General features: G+C 36.3%; 1 protein-coding gene across 3 annotated transcripts in view; it reads right to left on the reverse strand.

Annotated features, from left to right (window-relative positions):
• The window catches only part of cntnap3 (contactin associated protein family member 3), a 102,721-nt gene that overhangs the window by 12,713 nt on the left and 70,869 nt on the right, over window positions 1–19,139 (reverse strand). For all 3 annotated transcript variants that reach the window (XM_044134459.1, XM_044134461.1, XM_044134458.1), the window contains exons 17-21: window positions 15,107–15,325; window positions 9,655–9,894; window positions 7,751–7,975; window positions 5,778–5,914; window positions 1,097–1,184 (exon numbers count right to left, since the gene is read on the reverse strand). In XM_044134459.1, the coding sequence (XP_043990394.1) occupies window positions 1,097–1,184; window positions 5,778–5,914; window positions 7,751–7,975; window positions 9,655–9,894; window positions 15,107–15,325 (909 nt within the window). The remainder of the gene's footprint in view (window positions 1–1,096; window positions 1,185–5,777; window positions 5,915–7,750; window positions 7,976–9,654; window positions 9,895–15,106; window positions 15,326–19,139) is intronic.

Below are 19,139 nucleotides of genomic sequence, written 5' to 3' on the forward strand. Positions count from 1 at the left end.
TAGTGCAAATGTCTTTGTTCACTTGAAATAAGACAAAACTAACATACAAGTTACTTTCAGGAAGATATGGGCGCTTGTTTTAAGTAAATAATTCATTAGTATTGATAAATAAAGTTGCACTGGAAAAAAACACTTGAAACACTTGAAACACTTGAAACACTTTCCCCACATTCTGCCAGTGGAAGTAAAACTTTCCCATCGATACTTAAGAATTATTGATGTAAAAAAGCTCCTATTTCTTGCTGAAACGTTACTTATAGGGTATTTTTTAATATATATTTTAAGTGTTAAGTGATAAGATATTTGAACTAAAACGAGGCAAACATACTTCATGATATTTTGTGTTTTTGCAATGTAAAACTTTAATCAGGCATTTTGGATTGGTAATCAGGTCAGGAAGCAGGTACTTTTTTAATTATAGTATTATAATCTTGACTCAAACCATTTTATGCGCCTTCCTGCACATTAGTACTTCACATATGTCCTACTCTAGTCGCCTTCCCCACCTGCTCTGAACCCATAATGCAGCAGATGCGAGACATTTCGCTCTGAAGGCAGCAACTCCCTTATCATCCCAGACCTGAGAGTTATCTAATAATACGGAGCAGAAATGTACTTTTTAACTCCAATTTTGCTTTTTAAAGACTCTAAAAGTTCTGAGCTGCTGTAACTTTTGGAAAAGCACAACAAATTTGACCATTTTCATTTCCATGGCACCAGGCGGTTTCTTCAAAGACTCATTATTAGGGGCTGGTTGTAGCGAAAAGGATGGAAGTAGATTCACAACAAAAGTTACTTCAGAACAAAAAGAAATTTCTGGACAACTATATATTTTGTTTAAACAAACTCCAAGAAACTATTCAATATTGTTGATTTTTAATCATTAGAGGAAATATAATATAAAAGAAATCAGTACCCGCTGCTCTAAAGTAGACTTTTGAGCATTTCTTTAAGTGCAGTAACAATGCATTTAGTCCAGATTTTTCCTTTTATTCTTGTGAAAGTGTACCTGCTGAGTGCTGGAGGAGAGAGAACGAGTCTGAGTGCTTTAAAGCCAAAAATATCTATTTTCTGCTCTCACTGCCTCCTCACTTACCATGCACTTTGCCCAACACCAGCGACTTGATGGCATTAAACTCTCCGTCAGACGTGAGGTTGAAGTCTTCTCTGGCATTTTGGTCAACCTAATGAATAAAAAAAGAGATTTGAATTTAGTTTTTATGGGTGTTTTTCATAAACTTTTCTGTATCTGCACACTGCAAAATCACAAAATCTTGTCCAATGTTTCTGATCTTGTTTTGGTGCTACCCAACTCTGCTTATTTCAAGTTTGCTAAGATATTTGCACTGGGAACTAAATAAAATAAAATAAAACTTGGTAAGATTTTGTGCTTTTGCAGTGCAGTTTAATAGCTTCGACTCAACAAAACCAAATTTATAATTAATAATCATTCCAGAGGTTCCCTGGGAAAATTATCTGGAGAAAATGCTTCCAAAGCGTTTCATGTTGTTAAGTTAAAAAATGAAGGATCATTTTATATTCCCCTTTTAATTATGTGGAAATCAAACATTCATAATTTTCCAGCATGATGTGTACATTAACATTTAATTAGGTTATCAAAGTTTGAAAGCCCTTTAACTGAAAATTTGCTGCAGTGAGAATGCAAAGAAATTTTACTGATTGTTTTTTTTTTTACTTGGCTTGAAATCTTCAGATTCTCAGCTGTAAAAAGATCCATAAAAAGGTTTAAAAATGAACTTTCAGATGTGATGTGAAGCACAGAAAGCATTGTACTTTGATTTAATGGATTCCCAGTCATACCTGCATTATAAGAGCTGTCAGAAATTGAAAAGTGTATTTCAGATGAAGCCGTTACTGTCAAGGCTAATGACACTTTTTGATCTGTGCTTCTTCAAAATGACCCATAAGACTTTTAACAACCATTAAAACAAACATCTAAATACCAACATGACATGTTTAGCACACACATCAGGACAAAACCAGTTTTTTCTACCAACACAAACTTTAAAATATGAACTTTTCTATACTCTACTTCAGTTTTTGTTTAAAAAACAAAACAAAAACAGATTGGTCTGGACTAAAACAAAAGATCGATGTCTGGGAAAGCACCCAATGCCCACTGTTGAGTATGGTGGTGGAGGTGTGATGCTGTGGGCCTGTTTCTTCTGGACCTAATGTTTTTTTGCTATGTAACATAACTTCTCATGTGAAATGACTTGATCTTTGTAGATAAAAGTCTGTACTAAATTCTTTAATATCAAACAGCACGTCCTGAAGCTCACTTCTGATTCTTTGCTGAAATGCTTTTTTATTTTCTCATGGTGGTTCATACTAACAATTAAAATGCAACCACAACTGGAACATTTTAAAGTGCAGTTTTTCTTTTGCTCTCCTTGTTTTTGCTTTTCTTCTAATTCATGCAAAGCACTTTGAACTGCCTTGTTGCTGTAAAAGTGCTATATAATTCATAATAATTGAAACACTGACCAAGATTTTTGGTGTGAAATGTCGCTTGACAAAATGTAATATCTCAATTGTTGACTGTCTCCTATGACTTTGTATTTTTATCATGTAAAGCACTTTGAAGTGCTGTGTTGCTGAAATGTGCAATACAAATAAACGTGATTGATTGATTGAGTCAAGCAGTAAATGTGTTAAATCCTGTTTAAAGTTTTACTATATTATTACAAGCAATGCCACTTATAGCCAGTTGAATTAAAGTTGTTTTAATTTACCGTTACAGGATTTATTTGACCATCTCCATGTTTCCTGGTTTGTTTACATTTAGCAGTCTGAACATGAAGCGCTCTTTACGTTGAGGCCAGGACTTTATTTTTTGCTCCCTGTCAGTCTGATGTACTGCTTTCCAGCCGTAATGAAACACCGTCTGTAAAACCCAAAGGAATCGCGAACAAAGGGAGCCCCGATAAGAGCCAGAACCCTGCGATCCGACATACTGCTGGAGCGATTTCGCCTTTACTGGGTCATTTTTCATGAGGTCAGGGCGGCGGAGATGATTGTGTCCACTTGAGAGACTGCTGGCCATCAGGAAATGGCTGCATGAAACCCTCAGTTAAAACCCGCCCTGCTTCCTCAGAGCGTGTTGATAACAAAGCAATGATTCATGATGATGGAAGCAGACACAATGAAGCGCACGTCATATTTCATTGCAGCCTCACACGCGACGAATCAGGATGAGGTCACCTTGTATTTTATCTCGCATTGTTTATAATTAAAGAGACATTCAGGCTACGGACTCCTGGTTGTAAGTGCCGTCCTCATACATCAAACCCGGCTGCTGTGAACAAGCTGTGAGAGTTGTTGGATCCAGATAAGATTACTGTGCTTCATATTTCATTTGAAGTGTACTTTAATTAGTTGGTTGATGTATTTTGTTCCCTTAAGGCCTGCAGTCATAATATAAAACGATTCTATGCTGGTTTTGGGGATTGCTAAGAAGGACTTCCATCCAGGAAGGCAGGTTGCTTTTTACCAACTCAGACAGAAACATCATGTCACAACGCTGCAAAAATAAAAAATATTACCAAGTATTTTTGTCTAGGGCTGCACAGTGGCGCAGTTGGTAGAGCTGTTGCCTTGCAGCAAGAAGGTCCTGGGTTCGATTCCCAGCCCGGGGTCTTTCTGCATGGAGTTTGCATGTTCTCCCTGTGCATTGTGGGTTCTCTCCGGGTTCTCCGGCTTCCTCCCACAGTCCAAAAACATGACTGTCAGGTTAATTGGTCTCTCTAAATCCTCCCTAGGTGTGAGTGTGTGTGTGAATGGTTGTGTGTCCTGTCTGTCTCTGTGTTGCCCTGCGACAGACTGGCGACCTTTCCAGGATGACCCCGCCTCTCACCCGAAACGTTAGCTTGAGATTGGCACCAGCAACCCTCCCGACCCCATTAGGGACAAGAGTGTTAGAAAAATGGATGGATTTTTGTCTAGTTTCTAGTTTCAAATATCTTGATACACTTGAATTAAGATAAAGCTAACTAACAAAAGATACAGAAGATTTTATTAAGCAAATAATTCTTTAATATTGATAAAAAGTTGTAGTTTCACTAGGAGATTATTTACCGCAATCTACAACAAAACATTTTCCCATCTTGTAAATGAAATAATCTGCCAATGAAACAAATACTTTTCATCAATATTAAGGAGTTATTGACAGTAAACAAGCTCCTGCATCTTGCTGAAAATGTAATTATAAGTTAATTTTGTCTTATTTCAAATGTATCAAGATGTTTGCACAACAAATTAGACAAAAATACTTTGTAAGATTTTGTGTTTCAGCAAGATTTAGGCGCTTGATTTAAGTAAATAATTCCTTTATATTGATGAAAACGTGCCTGTTCTAGAAAACTAATATTTTTTTGTGATCATGCAGCGACCAGAAGTCAGCATTAAGCACAAGAGATAAGTGTGATACAAAAAGTTATATGGAAAAGAAAATCCATAGAAATCTTAAGAGTATTTATTATGAAAAATAAACAGCAACATAAATTTAGATAGCTATTTTCTTTAAAGAAATGTCATTTACATCTTAAAGAATGGAAGGAAATTTTGTTTACCAAATCTTCTGTGCCTCCCACTGGACCACCCACACAATATATCATTTAAGCTAAGAGTATTTTATTATTCTCAACTTTAAAAAACACACATCACTAATATCGCTGTGAGGTAAACATCTTATTTTGCATAATATAAAGGTCAGAAACATGCATTAATGATAAACTGCCTCCTCTCTCACACATGCATAGACTTCATGTATATAAACACATTTTACTGTCGTAAGTTTTAAGAAATTCTTCACAAAAGTTCTAATTTAACCATCTCTGATGTTGTAGGCATATGAAATGGTGCGTTTTCCACTACTCGTATTTGTGAAAGGGCAAAATGTGGATTTTCTTTTTTTTTTCCAACAATAAAGCGAAACTCTTGTCTCGTTGCCATGGAGACCACATCATATATTTTCTCGTCTCATCTCATCTGAATGCCTCATAGCACTCCAACTCCACACTAACGATGAAGCTGATGGCAACAATTAAGCCTGTCGTTCAGTTTGCTGGGTGGAAACGAACTGAGCTTCGGCTGGTTTTATTCCATGTTTCTTTATATTAAAAACATGCAAAATCTAATCATGTTCCATATTTTTTTTTTATCAAACTTGACATTTTAAGACAACCTTTCAATGGAGGGATATCCACCACAAAATGACAATAGTTCATCGGTGTGTGCAGATTATTGAAAAGATCAGAGCTACAGGGCACCAGTACTACTGGCAGCTTTAATTTCACCTTTAATTGGGAAAACTGTCTGGTTAAAAGTGAAATAGTCAGATGTTTCTCCGCTGGACTGTTTCCTTCATCAACATTCCCTGGATGACTTTTGGCAGAGCTGGAATTGTACGACCAGCTTCCTTGGTGTGGGTTAAATGTCTGGAATGGTCTGGATAAATAAGATGTGAATTGTGACAGGGGTGGACATGTGTATGTGTTTATATAAAACAGTTACTGAAAATAAAAAGTAAAAAAAAAAAAAAGTGGAATAGTCTGCTAATGGAAGTTCTTAATGTTTATCAATATTAAGGAATTATTGACTTAAAACAAGTTACTATGTTTTGCTGAAAAGTTACTTGTAAGTTAGTTTCGTCTTATTTTAAGTATCATAGGATATTTGCACTAGAAACCAGACCAAAACTACTCTGTGGGATGTTGTGTTTTTGCAGTGTAAGCCTCTCCTGTGTGCACAGCTACCTGCACAGACACAGTGTTTGTCAGTCTCCTGATGGTAACGCTGTGCAGCTGTCCATTGGCCAGGTTCCTCGCGCTGCTGCTCCTCAACACTTCAGCGTCTCGGTTTCCCTCCAGCTTGTATCTCACCTCCAGCTTATCTAAACACACAAAAAAGTTTATTTTTTCCACCTCAATTTTAACTTCTTGGTGAAATTTGCCTTGTCTTTGTTCCTTAATCTCTCCACCTCTGTTTGCAGACGCCCTTTTCACCTCAGAAATGAATCAGAACGATGAGTATCTGAGGTAATAACGCTTTTCATGTTAAGAGGATTACTTGTAAGTCCCTATTTATGAAATAACTCTAAATCTAATAATTTATTTTTATAATATTGAGAGCATTAGGAGTGAACTCAATGGAAGAATCATTTCTGGAGGCTTTAAGATTAGAAAGGATGAATTGCACCTTGTCCTTGTAATGCGCACGTTTACTTTATTACAAATTTTATTATGATTAATCCCATTACAAACAATTCAGGATTAAGATTTACTGAAGTTTTTCTTCACAGCTTAGAGAGAAAAAAAATCACTGTTTATCACATAGAAGGGAAAAAAGTGGGGAAATTCTTTGTCCTGGACTAAAAATGGTTAAAAACGGTGCAGAGGAAGTGAAAGAAAGCGCTTAGGGATTTACATGGACACTTTCTATTAAAAGCCTTTACCTGGTGAATCCGCGGCCAGCGCAGAACCTTAATGCCCTGCTTCCTATTAGCTTTCTGAGTCATTAGCACCACGGAAAGAATCTATTTAAAGCTAATCTAGGTGCAAAGTGCCAATTTTCCAAGACTCCTGGATGCTGAAAATGTAATTCTAAGTTCAAAGTTTCACTACTTCAACTCTTAAAAGGCACAACTTAATTATCCAACAAAGTTTGTGGCTGTTTTATTCAACATTTCCCTGATCTATCACCTATTAGCAGCAGAACAAAGTCCCATTTCTGAAGCACTGTTTATGGTGTCTCTGTGATGAAAGCACAACACAACAGCTGGTGAAGCTGTACTGATGAAAACCAGCGGGGGTTAATGAGGTAAACCCAGATGGGGGAGAGGATCTGAAAGATTCCTGAGGAAATAACAAGGGTGCAGAAAGAGGGTAAGACATTAAAGGAGGAGATGAGGAAGCCTGAGTGGGGAAAAAGGAGAGGAAGCTGAGAAATTCAGAAAATCAGCTGTTGGATGACGAGCATCTTATGGTGAAAAGGATGCGAAGATTTATCCACTAAAATCACATTTTATTCAGACATAAATACAACACCACAAAAACAAATTCCTACCAAGTGTTTTTGGTCTAGTTTTTAGTACAATGCATTCCAGTGTATTAGTAGACTTGAAATAAGACAAAAAAGACAGAAATATTAGTTCCACTGGCAGATTATTTCGCTTATAACATGGGGAAAATGTCCTGTTATGAGTGAAATACGGTAATCTACCAGTGCAGCTAATACTTTTTCATGAATATTAAGAAATTATTGACATAAACAAGCTCCTATATTTTGCTAAAAAGTTACTTTTAAGTTACTACACTTGAAAAGAGACTAAACTAAGTAAGAGTGCACTGACTGCAGTTTTCTGGCTGATCACAGATTACCGATTTTTAAAAACTGATTGTGATTTTAGCCTATATCAAGCTTTTTTCTCTTAAATGTCGCTCAATATAGCAAGAAAGTCACCGAGTTGACAACAGTTGTTTATTGTCAACTGCAAACATGCAGACATGACCTGGTCGGCCGGCCGGTCAGTCAAACTTCTCTCACCGCAGAGCAAGAGAGGACAGTGGCTAATTTTAAACATTTGCTGAGGTAGATAAGGTCAGCCGATCATCATTCTCCCAAAATTAAAGAAATTGTTGCATCCGCTTACTACCCATATATTTTCAGAGGAAACTAGATCAAAAATCCTTGGTAATATTTTGGGTTTTTGCAGAGGAAGCTTTCTCACCATGCTTGTTAATGAGCACGGCCATGTACTCTCTGTAGTAAGAGCCGACGTAAAGCAGCAGAGCTGGACTCTGAGCCGTCCTGAAACTCATGGAGACATTTTCTCCTCTCAGCGTTGTGTCGGAGTAGATGGAGGACGGCAGAGTGCTGCTGTTCCTAGTCAACTCATACGGCTCCTTGAAGGTGTATCTGACCGACGTTCCAGGTTTGAAACTGGCTGACAGCTCTACAAAGGAAACAGTCAGGTTATAATCCATCACTGCTGGTGAGAAGAAAGTTGTCATGAAACTCTGGCAGTGACTGAACCTGCTGAACCCAAACAGAGTTCAGTGTGGTGGCATTTTTCTTCTGAAACAGGATTATGATTCACTGAACCTTTGATTTCATGTGGTATCCAAATGCTTTCAAATGAGTGTTAAGTGTTGCAAACACAGAAAAAGGTCTTGTGGAAATATATAGATGCTTAACCTTTAAAACACCCACACACTGAAGCTGAGAACAAAACCTGTGATGGTTTAAAAACATGAAACGCTGCTCAAGTTTTCCTCATGATTTCTAACAGACAATGTTCACTATCCTATCAACCAATGTGGGAGAGCCCAGAAGTTAACTTTAAACTTCTAATTAGGTTATTTGATGTAAATAGAGAGATCTGCGCGTCAGTTTAAGAAAACATGTCAAATGCAGTCTTTCCTTGTGTGACATCATGGGAAAATCAACCAAAATAACAAAACCAGTCAGTTTTATCCTTGGTTCCAACTTCCAGGAAGTTCAGTTATTTCTTCATATTTAATGTTAACAAAAACAAACAGATGTAGTTTCAACTGCACGTGGCATATATGCTAACATGAAACTTTCTTATCCACAGCAAGTGCAAAAAATGGAAGATGCCTTCTGTGCTGGAGACACTTTACAGGAGTGGTTCCCAAAGATTTTCTGGAAAACCCAACTGGGCACATCGTTCAACCAGACATAAAGCTATACAAATATATATTGTTTTATATTTATTGCCCCACACTTTGGGAACCACTGCTTTACAATAATATAACAAGCTATAAATATTTGCACAATTAATCTAAATGTTGATTTATAGGTTAGTTTCTAAAGAATGTTAACTGCTCAAAACGCAGTTCAAAAAGAATTTCTTAGTTTAAGTGCATGGAGTCTTTTGTTGGACCTTTTTCATGCATTTTCTTTCTATTTTCTGTTGAACTGTACACAATGAATATCAGCAGACACTTGAAAAATGTTTTAAAATGATGAAGAGTTCATATTTTAACAAGAGTCTTGTGAGAGTTGGTGTGGCTGAAGTTTTTTCTCCAATATGAGTGTCTGAGTTGGTTTCAAACTTTCAGTGTTCCTTGCTGATCAACAAAAAGATAAAGCCTACAGGTGTAATAAGAGCAGCTCAGTGCATCGAGGAGTCTTCAGATCTCTGCATAAGATGCGAATAATTATCCAATAGATGAGATTTATCCAGTTAACTAAATAAACAGACTTAAAAAGAATGTGTTTGAGCCCCTTTAGCATTTCAATGGCTTTAGTTTTCTAAAGAATTTAATAAAATGGTGGCGTTTTTCTGATTCGGGCAGCTTCAGGCTGCAGCATAAAATATAAAAAGCTATGAAAGCAGTAATTTAATAAATAAATAATAATAAAAATGACAAAACAAATAAAAAGACACTGACTCAAATACAATAACCTCAGGACAAAATTTTTTAATAATTTAAATTAAAGCTATGCTAAATTCAATTGTGGAGGCTTATGGCAACTAACTAGTGTTTTATATGTTTTAGTTTTGTTTCATATGTTTTAGTTTTGTTCCAGTTAGAAAGCAGGTCAATCTGTGTTTATAGTATCATGTTTTAGACATTTATTCCCAGTTTTATTTAACACGGGTCTCACCTGTTTGGCAGAAGACTCCAGTGTAAGCCGACAGGCTGCAGTCGCAGTGGAAGCCAGCGGCTCTCTCCACACAGCGGCCCTGGTTCTGGCACAGCGAGCCGTAGCTGCTGCAGTGACCCGGGCAGCCGGGCCGAACGCCGGGCGTCATCTCTGCCCTTTCCTCCAGGTCCAGAGTAACACCGTTCAGCTGCAGAGCGCGGATGCAGCCTCTGAAACCCCTCTGCCTGGACGCCGTGCCTCCTGAAAACACGGGAGGAGAGAAGCCTGTGAAAGCGGCTCAGCCGTGTGAAATTGGAAAATAAGGACAAAAGCATGTTAGAGCTACTTTTCCCATCTGTCATCTTTGCTCAAGAGTCTCAATTATTCCTACCTGAGCTGAAAAGCCTGCATTTTCCTTTCCCTGTGGTTTTCTATTTATTCCACCTGACATTTACAACAAACCCACATGTCACATCAGCTCCTCCAGAAGCATCAAATTGTCAAATATAAACACAGAAATAGCAACAGGCTGTAGGTGGAAAGGCGCATTCATAGACAACACTAATCTGCTTTCCTTACGTCTGTCTATCGCATCTTTTCAGCTGCAGATGGGTTCATCAGGAGAATGGAAACCACCATGAATTAATGTGTTCTGCTTTTTTACCAGTTCGACTCATTTTCTACAACATTTCTGTTTCCCTCTGACAACTGTTTACATTTGTTTCAGAACTAGCAATAACAGAAATAACAGATTAATGGTTGTAACAATAATGAGAATGTGCTATTTTGCAGAAGTTCAACAAACCTAATGAAAAATAGGACAATAGTGTTTTGAGTTAGTGTATAATTATGCCATTCACTGCAAAATCACAAAATCTTACAAAGTATTTTTGTCTCGTTTCTAGTGCAAAACACAAAACTAACGTACAGTAACTTTTCTGCAAGATAAAAGCTTGTTTTAAATCAATAATTATTTAATACTGATGAAAAGGTTCTATATTTTAGCATCCAAAGTTTTAAAAGCATGTTTCATTTACTTCTTTATTTGCTTATCTGAAATAAAATAAAAAGGTCAAATTTATCTGGAAAGGGGGAAGTTATGACAAATAGACAATAAAAACAGGTATAAAAATCACAGTAACATGCAGATAAGTCTAACTCTGGTGAAAGAAGGATGTGTGAGAATTTCACAGGTGAACAATTTATGATTCAAGAAGAGAAGCTCAGTTACTGTCCATGAGTTTGTGAAGGAAAAGAGCACCCTGCTCTGGAGCGCGAAACTGGAATGAAACTGAAAAGAAAAAAGAAACGGTAAACAAAACGAAGGCCACAGTAGCAACAGAGTTACCCTTCAGAAGCAAACAACCTTCACCTGCAGATTTAGAAAGTATAAAACCGAGGAATGAACTGAGTGAAAATCAATGAAGGGGGGAAAAAAAACCAACATGTTTTGCTCAGAGCAAAACATGAGTCACTAAGGCAACAAAATATCTAGAACAGCATACAGTGAACAGATTGTTGAGACAAATCTACATAGTGTGGGTTAAAGTAACTGGTTTTGTTAAACAAAAACATTAAGCACAGTTTAGAAAGAATGTTTCATAAAAGTTGCTTTAGTAAAAGCTGTTTAAAAGGTTTGGAAAGTTGTCAACTTTAGATAATGACAAAAATAATCAAGGAGCAAAAGGTTAAGACCTAAATTATTCATGCCCCACATGAATCTGGATTTGTGGTGATTATCATCAAACAAAGATTTTATTTGAAAATTACTTAATTAATAAAACTTTGTATACTGTATTTTCTGGAAAGCTGTTTGATTGTTTCCACAAGAATTATAATTATTATTATTATCCATCCGTTTTCTGTTCACCCTTGTCCCTAATGGGGTCAGGAGGGTTGCTGGTTCCTCTCCAGCTACGTTCCGGGTGAGAGGGGGGTTCACCCTGGACAGGTCACCAGTCTGTCGCAGGGCAACACAGAGACATACAGGACACACAACCATTCACACACACACTCACACCAACTAACCTGACAGTCATGTTTTTGGACTGTGGGAGGAAGCCGGAGAACCCGGGGAGAACCCACCATGCACAGGGAGAACATGCAAACTCCATGCAGAAAAACCCCCGGCTGGGAATCGAACCCAGGACCTTCTTGCTGCAAGGCTACAGCTCTGCCAACTGCACCACTGTGCAGCCATTTATTATTATTAGTTAAAATTAATTTTTATTTTATTTAGATGAGCTCAAACTTATTGACGTCTGGACTGAGACTTGGCAGCTCCAAAACATAAACATTCCAGTTTCAGCCTGAAAAAGAAGCAGCTTAGTAAAGTTAAAACTAATTTTAGCCAAATTCAGCCAGATGCTTGGAAAAAAAAGGCATTACCTGTGGCTGAAGAGAAAAGCATAAAATAAATTTTTACCTCATACATGCAGATATAATTACAGCTGCATAATAGAAGTTGAAGCAACACATTTAACAAATGATCACATGAGAGCAGAAGTTTTAATCAGCAGAAGTTTGACTAAAAGTATGTTTAAATGTGTGAATAAAACCAATTATTTGGATGTTTCTTCCTGCTAAAACAGATGGGATGAAATGACATTTAAAGATTAGATTATACATTTACCATTAAGGATGTCAAGTCATTTACTACTACTAATAAAAATATGACTTTTACTGTATAAACATTTTCTAAGTACTTTGTACACTTTACAGGAGTACAGAAATACAAATTCCAATAATGGAACATACCACATAAAAACTCATTTATATACATTTTGTTTTGAATTTGTTACAAAAGGAAAATAAAGTTTTAAACAATGTAGCTCATATAGCTCTATATATGAGCTATATATCTAGTGGTGTGTAATAATAGCAAACCTGTCAAATTTTAAATATGTATTTTTGATATTTTAAACCAAAGATTATAGTGTTTTAATCCACTTTGAAGTACAAGAATCACATCAAAGTCAGAGTAATCTTGCAGATCCAGAATTAGCTCTTTTATTTCTAGTCTGAGGAAAGCCAGCAGCACTAAATATTTATTAGGAAGGTTTACAAATACTAGAGGTTGAAAACAGAAGTTAACATTTCACCATGCAGGCCTAAAATGTGTCTTTTAAAATGTTTTACAGAAATACAAGCTGCTCTAATCCCGTTAAAGGTGGAATTATGGCTCATGAATGCAAATGCATACAATGGAGGCCTGGTTAAGCATTAATATGGGTTATAAATATGTAAACACTGAGCTCTAAATGCTGCAATAAAACCCCAAGAAACATCTCACTCAACTTGATATCCAGACACATTTTTTTTTCAAAGCAGATCCGATGAGGTCGTTAAATTGATGTTTTTTAGGTTGCTAATGGCAACCTGCTGAATGTCCTATAAATACATTAATATTCCTCCACAATTTCACTGCTGCTCCCTTGTCCAATTTCACTGTTTGGTCCTTTTGCTTCAAGTTTGGATCCACTGATGAGAAGTGATGCTCAAAATATTTACTGACTGATTAAAACTGATAATGAATGATGGATTTTCATCACTTTCTGCTCCAAATAGATCAGCAGGATTGGAGAGCTCATGCAGAATGTGAAATGAACTGAGATAACCTGCAGTCCTCGTAAACCGTGTAGCATCTCAGCGTCTTTGTAAGGAATTTACATAACCATAAAAATACTACAAACAACACGCAGGCTCCGATTTGTTTTCATCTTGATGCGGTTTGCAGGCGGTAGGTTTTACTGCTGATATGCTTGCACAGCTAATGAATCTGGATGTCATTTAGCAATCAGAAAGCTACATCTCAGCACTTTCCTCTTCACTGCGAACAGCTTCTGCTGCAAGCCAAACCACAGAAAAGCTCTAAAGTATTAACAGGCTTAAACAGCACATTGAAACAAAATGATTCAACTCCCCAAGAAACATTTATAATCCCTTCAGAAACTTCTCTTTTCGGCTTGATATTGTTGGCTAGATTATACTTGCTCAATAGAAATAAAAGAAATTCTGATTTTTCATCATAATGTCTTGCTTTGAGAAACTTTTAAAAGTAAGTTTAAAATCTATTAAACCTGTAGGGTTTGGTAAATAAAAATCAACAATAGTGAGTGAAGTTCAGCTGCATGACAAAGTGGTAAATTGTTCTCCTCAGTTTTTGACCAAAAATATGAGGACCAAACTAGTAAAAGAGCAATAAAAATTATAATCCTTTTCTGATGAAACATATAATTTAAATCTTTATGCAGATTAATTTTTTAAAACAATTTTTGTCTTGAACTCGTAAAGCCTGACATCTGTTTTTTGCAGTAATCTTTCTCCTCCAATAAAGGTAAACAAACACCCAAAAAGTTTAAAAGAAGACAATTTTAAAGGAATATCACAGAATACAAAAACAGGGGAGAACGTAAGCCTGTCATGATAATAAATCTTTTGGGCTTTTTTCCTTATTTTTCTTTTAATTTTATTATGTACTCACTAATACTGTAATATGTTAAGTCATTGTAGATACAAAACATAAAAAATGGTTTTTGCACAATTGGTTTATCATAAGACAGTTCCTGACTTTTGAGCTGAATGTGTTTGAATAAAAGTAGGTCGATGTTTGTGCTTCTGGTTACTCCAAACCTAAGATGAATGAAAAAAAGTTGTTATTAAATGGGTGGTTTATATTTCTGTCCTCCTATAAAGTGTACCTCTTTTTTTTTTATTTGTGTTACGCCTGGCTCAAGGTCATAACAAAAACGGGAGACCATGCAGTGGTTAAAGTGCTTAACAAAGAATATTTATTAACAAAAACAACAATAGATTGTGAATGTCGGTATCAGTGGTGTAATGCAAATGCTTGGATGTGGTGTATGAGTGCATATGGAAGTGTTGAAGTGCAAAAACAAAGACAAACTCAAATGTGCAGAAGGAGGGGAGCTGAGGCCTGGCACCAAAACACAACAAGCGTCAAGTGGCAGAGTGGACGCCGAAGGCGACCCAGAAGCTGGAGACGGCCAGGTTTAAATGATCTGTGCTCCAAATGAACTAATCAGCAGCACCTGTAAAGGGGAGGAGCACAAAGACACACAGCAAGGCACCTGCAACTCAGCCCATAAGGCCCAGGGCCGTAACAATTTGTCTGTAAAAAGTCTTGCAGTGTAAGATGATGGTGGTTGATTCATCAACCACCTTTGGTTGCATGGAGGTCAGGGGTCAAACAAAATCCTTCAGAGGGACAGGAATGGCCACAGGGCTGCACTTTGAACAACCCTGTTCTATGATTACATTAAAGCATATAGGCTAAATTAAAGATCATTTCAAAATGAATGAATAAAGAAAACCACTGAGTTAGTCTTGTGACTAAAAATCCTGTTACCTATTAAATGAAACCGAACAGGAAAACATCTCAGTATGCAGGAAGTCTGAGAAGACAAACCTTAAAGACATTTGTCTGTAAATTAATAGCAGCAACGCTCCTCACCAATGAACAGCTGGCTGTTGAGCTGCAGGTGGACGTGTCCGTCAGCCGGCGCCTCCTGCGTCGCCACAGGCAGGTTGTCCAGTCGAAGCGTCGCCTCCTTGATGTTTCGCTCGGCTCGGACTCGATGCCATCGGTTGTCATTCAACGGGACCGTCGACTCGACTTGAACTTCCAGTGGGCCGTTACCAACATCGAAGGAGAAAACCACCCGAGTAGACGCTTGATAAAGAAGAAAATGGACAGAAATATCAGACAGAATCTGTTATTTGGTTACACAGAACATCTTACTGCTTGAAGAAGTTGAACATAACACAAAGCAATCTGATGAGAAGTCAAACATTTGACATGTCAGCTTCGTGTCATACTTTAAAGAACAACAATCAGCATTTTGTTTATTCAACAGCAAACATCAATCTCAGTCAATGAGAATTGGACTTCTGGGTTAAATCTCTAAGATTCTGTGAAAAGAGACAGATGGTTCCTTCCAAATACAGCTGTAATTAAGCCTCACTCATGTTTCCATATGGTTCCCTGTGCAGGTCTGAAATGAGCCAATGAAATGAATGGGGAATTGAGACAGGAGCTGCAACATCCAGTGTAGAGAGACAAACAAGCAGACAGGGGGAGCGTCGGCCTCTCTGGAATGAAATTTAATTACTCTATCACAACAAAACAACAATGAAGCCAACATGGTTTCGAACTAAGCAGAGTGGGAACAGTCCTCAAAGGATAGCAAACAAAAGAAGACCAATTTGGGGCCATGAGCTGATTACATAAAAAATAAATAAATAACAAACGTGTCTCATTTTTTCCAACCTGCCGCAATATTTGCCATATACTGCCAAGTTTAGCAGATCTGTTGGGATAAATTTCTCAGCTGACAAATGAAGAAAAATGAGCAGGTAGTGAAAACGAATCCATCTTTGAATTTTTTTCCCTGTGGCATTTCAGAGAAAAAGATAATATTAAGTTAATATTCATGACTTAATTTCTGAACTTTTTTTTTTTTTTTTTTTTTTAACGTGTCGATTAGTTGGGTTGTTACCAAAACCTGGTGAAAATTTAATGTCAACAGCATCTTTAGTATGGCATCCATTTGTAAAGTACTAAAAAGTTTATTAGTGTTTATTTCTCAAAGTCATATTGTCACCTTATTATTCCTATATTTACTAATATCAAAGTTCCAAATTAAATATTCCATTGATAAGACAAATATTTAGTTTAGAACAAAATATTTGGCTTTCAAACTAAATTTTTAGTTCCTAAATATTAAACTAAATGTTTAACTTTGAACTAAGTTTATTTATTTTAAATATTTACCTCCAAATAAAAGATTAGAGTATGCAATATTTATTTTGTAGTTTGTAAATATTTAGTTTTTGCAGACTATATTTGTTACATACAAATATATAATTTGAAGTAGTTTAAGCTAAAACTGAAACTACTTCAATATAAATAAATGTTTATTTAAAAAATAAATATTTAGTTTGGAAGCTACATATTTAGTTTCAATCTAAATGATTAAGTCTGTGCTAAATAGTTTAAAAACTAAATATTGAGTTGTAAAACTAAATATTGAGCTCAAATTATACATTTATTTGGGAAGTAAATGTTTAATTTTCAAAGTAAACATTTACCTTCTTAACCGAATATTAAATTTTTAAGTTAAATAATTACTTTATAAAATAAATATTTAGGTTGTGAATTAAATATTTAGTTTTTAACTCTGAAATTCATGGAAAAACATGGTGAAAATATGACTGAAAAAATTAATGCCTACATTTATTTTTTATGGCAGGTTAATTAAACCAAATTATCACTGTTAATTTTTTTTACTGTGTAGTTTAGATATATATATGTTTACTATGAGAAATTATGATATATTAAAGACTAATTTAACCCGTTGTGTGTCCATTACAAAAAGAAGAAGAAACTCAGTTAAATTGAAGTGAGAATAGGAAAGAGGACTGGCAATAGTGATTTTTAAAAAGTGCAGAAGAAAGAAATTATGCTGTCCAAATCTCAATCTTATTTTTTTTAATACCTAAAGTATAATTTAAACATTTGCAATGTGAAAAATGTCATTTTTCCTCCATTAGACTTAAAGCAGGCGCTGAATCTAATCTGTGTTGCCGAGTTAATAAGTTAATAAATCTGCAGTCAGATTTCAGGACCAGGGCCAGCTCCCCAGCCGTCCTGCCCAGTTTCAGCACCACGGACAGCTCCGCTCGGCCACAAGTCTATATTTACTTCCTCCAGGGTGTCTGCTGCACTCTATTTGTTTCCCCTTTCAAAAGGGAGAAGATTTAAGAGAGTGCAGAGGAAGCAGAGCGCCATCCCTCATGTTTTGCTCCTGGAAGTTGGGGATGTATTGCTTTGGGAGCGCAGAACAAGATGAAAAAAATACCCCGGCATCCAGCGGTAACTTCATTTAGAAATTTGTTCCCTGGCCCCAGCTACAATGTTACGGAGCAATCTGCTGGTGATGGAGAGGGAGGGGTTGGTATACAGAGGTGGAACAGCCAGACAGACAATGATTTCCCCTGAGAGGGATGTTAGGGGGTTGGTTTCCCTCTGCTGGATCTTCTGTTTGTCCTTTAAAGTCAACGACTTCCTCCAAAGTGGAACAAAAACAACTGCAAAATCTAACCCAGGCAGCAAAAAAAAAAAAACAGTCAATCCATAACTGAATAAAAAATAATCCACCACACAAGTCTGTAGTAGTGACACACCTTTACCATAAACCTGAGTCATGATGCACTAAAACACATAAAACAGGCCGTGTCAGGAAACGCTGTACATCTTCTTATATGCTGACATTTGCAGTTTGTAATACTTTTTATTTCTTGCTTGCTACTTTCCCACTTTGTCCTCTCTGTGTAATCCACCTTTGTCTAATTTTCTGGCGATTTAACATTTCCTTTTATCTCATACTAACATGTCTAAAGCTACATTTAAATTGGTTACTATCTCCTTTGCAGTTTTTCCTTTTATCTTTGGTGTATCAGTGGAATAATTAGTAATTAAAAATACTAATTATTGTCACTATTAGTAGTGCAACTCTTACAAGGCTGGTATTTATGTAGCTCATTAGCTATTCAGGGTTTGACAATGCCAAAAACTCACAAGAACGAGATTTTAAAAAGACTTAAAAAAAAACTTCAAAGATCAACGCAGCCTCTGCATGTTTTACTTATTTTTACCACAAACTCAAACTGAAATCTTTCTTTCTCCAAATTCCTTGTAGCTCTTCATACCTTTAGGCATTGTTTCTATTAAGTATGGTCAGCAATACAACATTTATCATTTTGGAGCTGCTAATGATAGCAGCAACGATAGCAGCTATCTGTCGTCATAGCAATGCTTCCTGCCTCCTTCAACATCTGAACAATTTGCAATGTTATTGTTCATGTCTTGTCTGTCACAGACTTTGGACTAAAATAATATCTAATTTGTAAAATATTACATGAGCTTGACGTTTTCAGTTGAGTAAAACATGATTATTTATTCGGATGTCAAACTTATAAATAGATTTCTTTACTGCTAAAATACTTTAAACAGTTACTTGATAATCAAACTTATACTTGTATTTTGAATAATTTTTTATTTTATTCTTCTTTTTACTGTTTTAATTAGAAAGGATAACTTTGAATTGCACTACTTTTAGCTATACATTGAAGTTTGTCATAAATCAAAGGTCATGTATTTTGTTTTGCATTTTAATTAAAATCTTTTTTAGTCTCCTCCATCAACCTGCCAGGTGATTCTAGACTAAATTTGGCTCTGGCACATTTACACAATGTATTCATGTCGATTAATATGTATTGTCCCCTTTATAAAAACAAATAAATCAATCTAAAGTTATTGTTCCTACTGGAAACACAAAATGCTCCCAAACAAATGATTTAAGAGTAGTTGGCGTCTTTTATAAGAACTTCCTGAGCGTTATATTCAGTTGCCCTCTGGTTTCTCTCCCAGCTGTTGTCAGTCTCTCTTACCTAAACTGTGACTTTTTCCATCTCGCTGAGTCACA

Source organism: Gambusia affinis, linkage group LG12, assembly GCF_019740435.1.
Source record: "Gambusia affinis linkage group LG12, SWU_Gaff_1.0, whole genome shotgun sequence".
Classification (NCBI taxonomy): domain Eukaryota; kingdom Metazoa; phylum Chordata; class Actinopteri; order Cyprinodontiformes; family Poeciliidae; genus Gambusia; species Gambusia affinis.